This window comes from Pezoporus occidentalis, unplaced genomic scaffold, assembly GCF_034315485.1.
Source record: "Pezoporus occidentalis ecotype Australia unplaced genomic scaffold, CSIRO_AGI_Poc_V1 ctg35, whole genome shotgun sequence".
In the NCBI taxonomy this organism is placed as follows: Eukaryota; Metazoa; Chordata; class Aves; order Psittaciformes; family Psittacidae; genus Pezoporus; species Pezoporus occidentalis.
Window position 1 is genome coordinate 2,169,624 of NW_026915483.1, and position 12,223 is coordinate 2,181,846.

Consider the following 12,223-nt stretch of genomic DNA (forward strand, 5'->3'; position numbering starts at 1 on the left):
TGAGGTCCAAGCTCTAATGTTTGCCTTAGAGAAAAATAGTCCCTGAACCTTCATGCTACTAATTTTGGCTCAGATGAGACTTTCATAACTTCTTAAGGGACTTGATCAGAGCAACTGTGATGACAGCCAGAGGGAATTTAGTTCTTACAGCACATACAAGGATCCTGAATGCTGGCATGCCGGAGCTATAAAGAAAGCCACACCGCAGCTGAAGCAGAGCCTCATCTTTTGTTTCATTAGAAATCTGTGGCTATAACCAGCTGCTCCTATTATTAAGACACAATAAAGACAGAAATCTTCAAAAATCCCTTGTATTCTGAAATTCAAGCTGGCATGTTCTAACCCCTTTGGATTTCTCCAAGCCACAGGCCCCAGGATTCCAAGGCTACGCATTCACATGTATTTACATATGCCTTGCCTAAAAATGTGAAAAACACATCTAAAAGTACTTATTTTTAAGCATCTACACTCAAACTTATGTCAATGGAAGGAGGATCAGCTGTCGGACTGCCAGCCCCAGCAGACAAACTGGCTCCTGAAGCTGCCTTCCCCTGTCTTTGCAGCCAGGTCTGGGATTTTGATTTGCTAAGGATATGTTTCTCCTGGTGTCTGCCCAGTGCAAGACTTTCACACTTATTTCTTCATCTGGCCATCAAATGGCAGGCAGGAAAAAAGAGCATTTGTCAAAGCCCACGTCCTGACTGTCTGCTTCCCCTCGCATACAGCCATCTCTCCCATTCCTATCTGCATCTGTATCTTCCAGAAGAGAAGTCCCTCTTCCGCATGAGACAACTTCTCATTGAGGTCCAATCCAAGTGGGAACAGAGCGCACAGGAGCCTCTTGGCCATTCCATGTAGCGACTGCTATTACAAGAAACCACATTTTCTAATCATGTTGTAATTTATGGAGCTCAGTGCTGGGTTTTTACCCATTGCTCTCCCTGTTGGCAGGATGCCGCTGAGCCTTACACCTCTGATGGTTGAAACCTCTTCCAATTTCCTGCCTGAATGCATTTGGAGCCAGTTTATATCTATGTTCTTGTGCCAAAGTTGGAGCTTGAATAACTGCTGTTCCTCCTCTAATGCATGGGGATTGATCATAACCCTTTGATTTGCTAGGCTGAACAAACAAAGCTCTTCTAGGCTCCTCAATGAAACATTTCCAGCCTCCTTCCAGTTTATACCATCTTTCTCAAGCAGAGATGTCATGAATTTGAGCCACTTTTCCAGATGAATTTTTACCATACCTCATGCAATGATATTACATTTTTTAATATTACAATCTTTATCCCTGTGTTATACACATACTTAGAAATACACAATATTTATGGCTGTTGTGTAAAGCATTTTGTAGTCCTGCACACTGATGAGCCATAAGGGATAACTTCTGGCTCTGCTCTTCAATGCAGTGTCTGTGAACACTGGACCAATGCTTTGTTTTCTCTTCAGGAGTGGACATGAAGTAACCAATATGATTTTCAAATAGTTGACATGTACCACAGACCAGATGATGCCTGAATTAGTCTCCAGGAATCCACTGAGACCTTGTAGGTTTGAGTTGATTCCCCTTTAGATTATACTTAATAATTTAAGTTCTGGATTGAAGGGACTCTCCAAATTCTGAAGTGACCTATCGACACTGCCAAAAACTGATGTCATGTTTGCTGGCCAACTCCTCCCCCGATACTCTGTAAATTGCTGCTTTGAGTAACACATGAACACTGTCTCCCAAGAATAGTGAGGTCAGAATGCTGTCGTCCAAGCATAATAAGAAAACTGCGTTAGTCTTTCTGGGGACCACTTACCTCCCCAGCTCATATGCTGGGTAGAGATTTTAATAAACTAGAATATTGCAGAAAAAAAGTTGTTTCATTTCATCTGTTTCATGTCAAAGAAATGCAACAGCAAAACAGTGGAAGGTGGAGAAAAAAAAATCATTGCCTGCAAATATGTATTTCCAGCCCAGGCTGACAGCAGTGTCCTCAGCCAGAGCAGAGCCCACCAGCTGCTCCACAGCAGACATCAGCCTTTCAGAGGCTCCACATCCTATATGCACACCAGGCTCATCCACTAGAAAGCCCCTCATCTATCTGAAGCCTTGCTCCAGTAAGTCACTGTAGAAGTACCTCATACCCCTGCGGGAGGCAAAGGACATCCTCCTGCATTCCAGGGCACCTCCCAGCTGTGCAATGACACCCCATGGTAACTCCCATAGAAATTCATGGTGCTGTTCTTCACCCGGGGCTCCTCCCCAGCCCTTCACCATGGCTCTTTCACAGCCCAGAGAAGTCACACCTCGCTTTTGTTTCCTTAGTGGCTCATCTGATGCGTGAAAGGTCCCCAAAAGGCTGTTGGATGAGCTATGCTTGAAGGATCTCAGTGCCTGTCTTTGGCTCTGCTTACAGCTCCTCTTCATCTCCATAGTGATTAGAAACAGCTCTGAAGTGGCAAATCTGCTAAAAGGCTCAGAAACGCAGACAGAGGAGCTAATTAGAAAGCGGGTGACTGAGGAGCACCATGACCTCTGCAAGGAACAGAAGCTGGAAGAACCTAAAAATACATTAACCTGAGTAATACATGAGACATGAGTACCAACTGCTGGAGCTAATGGACTTTTATTTGCTCCTGAGCATCCCAAACTCCCTCACAGCATGCTATCTCCTAAGAGGCACCCGAGGGATCAAAGAAGCATCCATGTCTTCTGGAATATGTCATCGCCACACTAGAAGCGGGGTTTAAATTGCTGTTCATGCCATGCTGGATTCAACAGCAACCATGTCTACCTGGTCAGGTGCCACCTGGCACTAAATACCAGTATGTCCACCCAAAGCTACAGAGGCATGGGCCAGCTTGGGCTCCAGAAGCCACCAACATGCCTGGACAGGAGGTGATGCTGAGAGCAGGTGGAACCAGCATGGGTATGGTCCTCTGACCGGACTCCTGAAACCCAACTGGTTCATGTCCCCACAGCATGAAGGGCCAGCAGAGCTACTTCAGCACCATCTGCATCTCTCCATACACCATGTCTTGTACCTCCTGGGAGGCATAAAGGGAGCCTCTGACATAAGGAATGTGACAGAAAACAAGGCTGCTGCCTGATTTGCATGGTTGGATGGCACCAAATGAAACACATAGTGCTGTGCAGTTTTAAACAAACACTGAGCAAGGCTTGTAAAGACAAGCAGAGAAAAAACAAACCACCAAACAACTGGATTTTCTCTAATCAGACAGATAGTATTTACAGCCTACGAGTGCTGCCAAAATATTTCAGGAAATGCCTAAGCCCTTCGGAATAAAAGCTCAGGAAAACACAATATTTAAGGGACAGCAACTACAACAGTAAGAATGAAAGCTTTCCACCCTCTCCCAGCCTCCTTACACAGTTTAAAATGATTGCCATAGCAATTATCAAGACTAAGCTCATTTTCCAATCTCCTCTGCAAATTAAGTTCTGAGTTGAACACATAAAAAAACGAGCATAAAAAGCAAGCGAATCACGTAAACTGCGAAGAGCAGAAATCAACGCGCGCTCTGCACAGACAGCATGCTGAGGTCTAATCCATCCTGCTCAATTCCTGTTCTGAGAGACCTGAATAATTTGAGCAATTCCTTCCAGTAAGGCACAAACACTATGCTTGAAAAAGCCAATCCCAAAGATTTGGGCTTGTTTTTCAGTGTCTTTTACCAGCTTTGACTTTCTGCCCTGCACTGATTGCAGAAGGGAATGGTCAGGAGGGCAGAACACAAGCACCAAGTCCCTGGGGAACACTAGAGTCCCACCACATTCTTCTCCAATGAAACAGTAGTAGGTATATCTGTACCCATTCCCTTGCACAACCACAACAAATGCCACCCTGGAATCATTTTGTTTCCCCACTCTCAAGTACCAGTTACATCTACAGACGCAGAAAACCGCAAGTCCTGCAAGGATCGCGTCTCTGTTTTGTTCCATTTGTGCATTCAGAACAAACCTGTCCCTGTAGTGCACCCAGAAACAGCCAGATGCAACAAGCGTTTGCCCCCTTAGAGAAAAATCAGGGCATCTATGTCCAAAAAAGCATATTAAACCAGTTTGTTTCTGGTTGTTACAACTGGGTGGTGTCAGTTTTACCTGCTCTGGCTTCAGGCCGGGGGGGACCCACGCGTACTCTTCCAAGGCACAGCCCGAGTCATCATCAGAAGTCGAGTTCCTCTGGAAGTCAAACATGAGCTTTGTGACAGTCTTCTCCATCTCCAGAGGCATAACTGTTACAATGTGCTCTTCTTGGGAGCACTTACAGTGAAGGCAAATCTTCCTGCAAGGTGAGGAGAGAGGAAAAATAGGAGGTGTCTGGGTGAGTTGCGCTTGAAATAAGACAGCAAAGCAATTCCTGCTTTAGTAGCCAGCAGCTGGCTTGCAGATCCTAAACTCAATCCTTTTTTATGTTCAGGCATTTTCTAATGCAGGATTTGTCTCTCTTACAAGGAGGAAATAAAAGTCCATATTTGCTGTAACAACACCTGGCAATCAAGCTGAGTCAGGCTGCCCAATGTTTAGGGATATGTAATTGCTCTTCCCTTCACTGCACCATGAGGACCATTTCCAGGGGCCAGTATGGGCAAGGGCCACATGCCCTCCTGGTGCAGATCACCATGCCAGCCAATAATTTCTGAGCTTTTCCCGAATTTAGGACAGCTGAGCATTTCTCTAATACAGAAAATGGTGGTTTGACTGGGAAGCCATGAATGGCAAGTCCCTTTAGCATGCTGATAGCATAAATTTGCTTATTAAAGTAGCATAAAAATTGATTATAGTCTGAACATATAAAGCTAAATTAAATTAAGGGAGGCTACAAAAACCACAGTCACACTACAACAGCATCTTAACCGCTTGGCTCAGCAGCATACCAGGTTGCATGCTGCCTGAGAGCTGAATGGGGAGGGGGAAAGCACAAGAAGAACTGAAAGAACACCCCACAGGTTGCAATTTAACAGCCATTAACCTCATTCACTGCAAATATCACTTTATAGCACTTCTTTTAAGGGTCTGCTCTTGCAGCTGATGGTCCACGGGCATTTTCTTCATGGGCTTGAACATGAGCACATATCTGCAGGGCTGCAAGGACATTGCACCCCTTTACCTTCCTTCACAGCAAAGGACTAACCTGGTTGAAAACATCACCCAGCCCCACAAAAAAAGAGGTTAAAGAGAACACTCATAAATTGGCTTCTATTATAAAAACACAATGCTCTCCCCACAATATGGGTCAATGGTATCTATTTTAAAGTAACCACACAGGATTCTGAATTAATTTGCGCTAATGAAACAACACTGACTTATAAGGAATGAGATACGGTTTCACTTGGGTAGCAGAAAAGAGACATCTCAGAAATAAAAAGGTACCACACAAAAATCAAGGGAAAAATTACCATTGCAATTGCAGATATAAGGTAAAGTGAAGAAATTCATAAGGCAGAACAGTTAAACAACCAGGGGCTGTGATTTTCAAATACCTTCCCTTCTTTTTCACCATTGCATCCAAGCCAGCTAAGCATACCAGTGCTCAGACCCAGATTTGAGTCTAACTTTCCATTTGGCCATTGCAGCACGAAAAATGCACTCTAGCAAAAGTCAAGAGGCTCCATTAAGTCAAACCAGGGAGATTTGCCAGATTTTCCCATTTCCTGCCTTTCATCAGATCTAAACTGCACTGCAACCTCCACGCACCCCTTACGTCTGGTTTGTGTCCAGTCAGAGAGTCTCAGCATCACCTCTGGCTGTTACCTTAAGAAATAACCAAGGCACCATTTCATGTGAATACTTTAATTAATCAGCTACCGTGCAAGGGCCCTCCACCTTACCAAAGTTGCTCGCTCCTTTGCTCTTTCCATCTCATTTAGCAATACAATGCGAAGCAGGCTCAATATGCGACACAACAAGATGCTAAGAATAATGAATAGCTCCAGAGCTCCAGGTTCATTGGAGATAGTTACTCTAAGAAGGTTTAGGACTCCTTAGTTAAATTTTAGTTTTCAGGATACCAATCACAAGCTTCAAAGAGAAACAAACCCAACAATCAATGCTCGGATAGCCAGGAGCACAAGCACAGTGAGTGGGAAAAAGCCAGACTGCATGTTTCTCCCTCCTGCCTCCAGACACATCCCCTTCAGGAGATGGAAGATGGCAGGAGAGCATTGGAGGTCTTGGCTTCTAATAAATGACATAAATCAACTATCTCGAGGACTTTAAACAATGATGTTAAACAAAAAGACTTAACAGGTGAGGTGTATGATCAATCAGAACCCACATAACTACCATCCCACAGTTCACACCACATACAGCCAGGACTGCAAGGACTGAGTCAGATTTACTCCTGCCCCATCCAGGCAAGTGGGTACCACCAGTGGATAGCTTCTCCTGGTCAGAAGAGCAAAGGATGAAAAGGACACAGGTAGCCTGTCTACTCATCAGCAATGTCCCCATGCAGGGCCACAGGCTCTATAAAAACTCTGCACCATTAAACACCGAGCATCTCCAGGCATGGGGTTTCGCCACCTCCCTGGGCAAACTGTACAAGCTTCAAGACCTTGCCCCTGAGACATTCAGCTCTCTTCCTTTCCCCTCATTAAATGCAGAAGATTAACAGCTTTAATTACAACTATTTTCTTTACATTAGGATATATAATTTCATGGGAACAATACTCAGTGTCCTAAGAGTGTCTTTCCACTTCTATCATATGGTTTCCATGACTTCTTCACATAGGTCTCACTTACTCAACTTTATTTTATCATCTTCCAGCTCGCTATAATTAAAAATAATTCCCTGCAGTAAAAAGTTAATATAAAAATGTACATTTCAAATGTGAGATGAAATTGAAAAAGCAGCATCCCCCCAATGCACTTAGAGCAGAACAGGATGAAGTAAGATGATGCACACGCCAGTGCTTGGCTGTGCACACAGATGCTGCAGGGACCATGTGCTGTGGGTGCTGGTGCTATGAAGGAGAGCTGGTGGGTGTTGGAAAGGAAACAGGGCCACGGCCAGCAGCATGTCCGGCTGCTCCTGCCAGCAATGGCTCGTTACTTATTCCCTTGTTACTTGTGGGAAGAGCGTTGGAGCCTGGAGACGCTCAGTGTGCTGCATTCCTTACCATATAAAGGGAGCCACAGCCCAGGTGGAGTGGCATGTCCTGCAAAGGGAAACCTGCTAGTTTGGCTCTGGACAGACACAGCCTCACCTAACCACCACCAAGCTTCATCAACAATGACTTCAGCTGCCAGTGGGGTCAAGGAACCCCACACAACTTGAGAAGAGTGTGGGCAGCTTTGCTGTTTGGGTTTTTTAAGCAAGAAGGAACCACACAAACCACTCTCTGGAAATCCCGTCTTCATTCTTGAGCCTTTCTCTCATTGCAGAGAATGCCAGCCTGGTTTGGGTTGGAAGGGACCTTAAAGCTCGTCCAGTTTCAACCCCCTGCCACAGGCAGGGACACCTTCCACTAGACCAGGTTGCTCCAAGCCCCGTCCAACCCAGCTATGAGCACTGCCAGGGATGGGGCAGCCACGGCTTCTCTGGGCACCCTGTGCCAGCGCCTCAGCACCCTCACAGGGAAGAGCTTCTGCCCAAGATCTCATCTTAATCTCCCCTCTGTCCAGTTAAAGCCATTCCCCCTTGTCCTGTCACTACAGGCCCTTCTCCAAACCCCAGATCTTTCATAGCCCCTTTAGGCACTGGGTGCTGCTCTAAAGTCTCCCCAGAGCTTTCTCTTCTCCAGGCTGAACAACCCCAACTCTTTCAGCCCATCTCCAGAGCAGAGCTGCTCCACCCCTTGGGGCATCCTTGTGGCCTCCTCTGGACTTGTTCCAACAGGAACATGTCCTTCTTATGTTGAAGAAGGGTCTGCAAGCTTATCCCAGGGAAGTACTTCCCTGATGATTAAGAGAGGTCTCCAGCACTGGGGAGGCCACAAAGCTGGAGATACTTTGGTGCTGTTGCTAAAAGCAACACCCCAGAGCATCACTTGAGGAGCTGAGGGCTATTGAGGAGAAACCCATTGATGTTGCATTTCCCAACGAAGCAATGATTGCTGCCAGCACAACCACCTTCAGGCATGAAGGGTATAAAAAAGAGCTGTGGAGCAGCTTGTGGAAAGAAACGAGGGAACCAGTCATCAGCCATGCCGCTGCAGGAGGCACAGGATGGGGAGCACCAGGGAGCACTGCACAGAGCTGCCCTGCAGTGGGGCCAGGATGGCGGGAAGCAAATGAGGAGAACGAGAACATTTCCTGGTGTCAGATTTAGCTGGAAAGGAGCCTGCCTTGAATTGACTTCACATGGTACAAAGCAGCAACTGGCTCAGAAACAGATTGAAAAGTTTGCTTTCCTCAAGGCCAGTGCCTTGCGTGAGGAAGTTACAAGATGGATGTATTTTACTTTGCAATGGCTGCTTTTACGTGGTGCTCTTGGCACCTCTCCTTAAGAGGAAGCTCTAATCCCCGTCTCCAGTAATATCCCCACCCATCCACTGGTGCAGGAGGATGGTGCAAACTGGATCCAATACCCCACACATCATCTATGAATGAAAACCAGCACACGAGGGGAATCTGAAGCAAACAGGGCCCCACACAGCAAGTGGAGAACCTGGCTTCAGAGACTCTCTTGTTGAGGATGCAGAAGCACGCTTCCAGCCCAGCTAAAACTACACACAGCTCAACACAAGCCCAATTGACCTGTGAGGTCTCTGGGATGAGACAGTCTCCTGTTGCACGTCATGGTTACTGAAGCATAGCCTCTGCCATCTCTGGAGCCTCCCACAGCCCTTTCATCATTGCAGTGGCACCGACAGTAAGTTAAACCACACTGAAAACACAAGTGCTGTGCAAGAGGCTCTGGAGAGAGCTATGAGCGTGCCCCCAGCTTTCTGAAGAGAGCTGAGGTCTCTCTGCTGTGAGAATAAACAGGAAAAGCACAAGCAGAGCTAAAAAAAGAAGGAAGAAGGACCAGGGCAGCCTGAAGCCAAGGCAAAGTGCGTCCTTGCTCTGTAGCTCCAACAGAGGAGCATCTCCCAGCAAACAGTCTGTGTGTGTTGGGGTCTGGGTGGCACAGGCAGGACCAGGTTCCTTTGGGGCTGTGAGGGCAGCAGAAGCCTGTCTGCAGGAAGAACTCCTGGCCACAGAGCTCTTCCAGCCACAGATGCTGGCCCGGCTGGGTGGGCATGCAAGAGGTAAATACCATCAAAGCCAAGCCTGCTCAGGCTGGGTGCCACAGCTGTGTTAAACAAGGGCAGCAGAAGAGCCCATCACCCCTTGGCAACAGCAAGACTCAAAGCAGAGTCTGAAACAGTGGCAGAAAAGTTAAAATTCCTCTCAGACAAAGAAGGAACTCAGCAAACAGCCCTTATCCCCCCCCCCCCAAAGGGCTGCTTATCTCTGCTTCTCAGTTGTTTCTTCTGGGATGGAAATAAATGGGCTGTATCAGGGAGCAGCTCCATCTCCAGACAATGTGAGGAGCATGAACACCACAGCCCACGACAGGGCAAGCGATGCCTCTGCTGAGTCTGTAGTAAAGGATTTGCATGTATTTGTGCACATGTTAACGTGCAAGATTTGGTATACCTCAAAAAAGCAATTGTCTGCTCAGCTCAGATGGGATGCGTAATTCAAAGGGGCAATTCCCTTCCCGCTTGGCTCAAGACGTACAGAGCTGCCTGATTTTTTTCCGTCATTCTGATTGCAATGAAGCTTTTGGGTCAGTCACCAGGCAGTAAATCACAAGATGTCTCAGAAACAGGAGAGGCTGAGGATTTGGGGCAGCTCACGTGACCCCTGAGTTTCTTAGCAAGGGCATCTTATTATCCCTGCCTGTTATCTCTTCCCCTCATTTGAGAGCTAATGAGGCATCTTTCCACCCTGACCAAGCTCCAGCTATGCAGAACCATTTCTCCACACCCCACAGGCATGGCAAACATTTATCTAACTGAAAAATTAACACAGTCCTTCACTGCCATAGGGAGAGCACAGCAGTGGGCACCTCTCTCCTATTTCACAAATGGGAAGCTGAAGTTTGGGGGTACCCACAGGCAGCACCCAACCATGGCTTCCCCTGAGCATCAGCATCACCAGAGGAGCCCCAAGCTTTTGTCCTCAAAACAGGCAATGAAAGCTTCAGCTCTGCCTCCTTCTCCAACTTCTCTAACACTGTATTTTGAACCAAAAGCTCCTAGTAGCCCCAGACAGCTATGAGTAGCATGAGTAGCTACTCATCTCTGGAAGGGTGTGCAACAGGCAGGGAAACACAGAAAGGATGGAAGCGTTGAAAGTCAGGCTCTCATCCATCTTCTCTACCCACTTGATTTGTTTGAGACACGTTAGATTTCCAGCGCTGCTTTGTTTTAAATCCCCTCTGACCTCCACAGTACCAACAGCAGCAATTGCGAATGCATCCAGGGTAGTGCTGAAGCTTTTATTACAAACCCCATTTCCACTCCTGGAAAAATCCTCCTCTCTGTCTGAAGTTGCTCATGCTCAGACTTAGGTTGAAGTCTAATTTTATTTTTAAGACTCTTTAAAAATCCTTTACCATTCCAAAAGTTATTCTTACTTAATTAAGAAAGGGAAAAATAGATCTACAGTATTGCCAGTTGTAGCCACGTATGAGCAAAAGCTGTCTCCAAGTTAGTCCACCTTCATAGTGAATCAGGACCATCAATTCAACAAGCAGATGGAACAAGCCTGTGGGTTCCCACTGCCCTGTCCCCAAGCCCCTGCTTCCCTGTGGCATGGCTCTGGGCGGCCTTCAGGCTGCTTCCAGTTTTGCTGTCTGGGGTCTTAGGCATGACATTGCAGACAACAATCATCAGCACACAAGGCTGTGCTCCTCCCAGATGAGACCAAGAAACTGGGAGAAAACACAATATAATGTACAGACCCTCAAATCCTTCATCTAGGCTGTCTTGGTGCCCTCCTGCGCAAAGAAAGGAACCAGGACCATAGCTCGAAACCATGGCCAGACGTTTCAACAACATCCCAACATGAATTAAACCCCAACCAACATTTCCAACCTGTGGTTAAATCACACTATGGGAGCTGGGGAGCGTCACAAGTCATTCTGGGGAGCCCAGGAGCACCCCAGTGCTCTGAAGTGAACAGAGGACCCTGCTTGGGCTCCAGTTTCTCCTCGTGAGCTGGTAAGAGCCCCAGGGTGCTTAAACACCCTCCTGACCTCAACCACATTGCCAGGCTGTTCCTGTGAGTTGCAACCTATGACATGAACTGTGAAAACTCCGATGTATAAAGATGAGATGGTTAAATTAAGGGATATTAATAACTCAGCAGATCTCAAAAGAACTCTCTATTTGGAGCTGTCAAGGTATTTTGCAGTATAGAGGTTAGACAGAGGTGGGAAAAGTGCTATACCCATGTGAGCTGCAGATCAAGCAAGGGGAATAGAGAGAAGAGGAAAAACAAGGTGCTGTGAGCCCCAGCCTGTTTCCCATCCATGCTACCAGGAGAAAAACATGTCCAATAGGCTGCTCTGTCACATACGAGATGATGGAGGCAGCCTGCCAGCTCACAGGCTTACCGTTCATCTCAACATATTTATGTTAGGTTGTACTGGTTGGTTCCCCTGCACCTCAAAGGTCTCTTAGCACACAGAAACAATAACAAGCATGTATTTTATCCTGGTCATGGAGAAGAAATCAAACCCTTGTTTTCAGGCTGGAGAGAACAACAGGCTCAATAACAGCAACAGCAATCCCAAAGCTGGTGGGCAAACGGTGCTGAAGCCAACCTCATGATTTTGGAGGGCAGGGGGAGCCACAGGATGGGCAGGCACAGGAGCTGTAGACACCAGAAAGGGGGTTGATGTCCCCCATAACAGGACAAACCCAACCCCACTGCCCTGGGAGCCAGCAAGCAGGGATGGAGCAGGACACCCATCAAACCCTCCCTTTGAGCTGAGTTCAGCAGCACTCCCTTCCATGAGCAAAGCCCCTGTCCTACCCTGTGGGTTAGATGGTCAGATGTTACTTATACTATTTGGTGGCTTCTCAGCCTAACAAGATGGAGAGCTGCATCACAGGGTGGTTTCTTTCTCCTACTTAACTGAAAGAACTTAATCACCTCCAAGCCTGTGGTTCTAGCAAGATTTAGGCTCTCCTTCTGGATCCCAAACCAGACCTTCATGAAGAACCCTGTCTCTGTTCAGCATGTGGGTCCTCACTGTCCTCTCAAGTTTGCAGA

General features: G+C 46.9%; 1 protein-coding gene across 4 annotated transcripts in view; it reads right to left on the bottom strand.

Annotated features, from left to right (window-relative positions):
* Positions 1-12,223, bottom strand: part of PRICKLE2 (prickle planar cell polarity protein 2) — a 105,589-nt gene that overhangs the window by 27,460 nt on the left and 65,906 nt on the right. For all 4 annotated transcript variants that reach the window (XM_062630222.1, XM_062630221.1, XM_062630224.1 and 1 more), the window contains one exon: positions 4,112-4,295. In XM_062630222.1, coding sequence (XP_062486206.1) covers positions 4,112-4,295 — 184 coding nt within the window. The remainder of the gene's footprint in view (positions 1-4,111; positions 4,296-12,223) is intronic.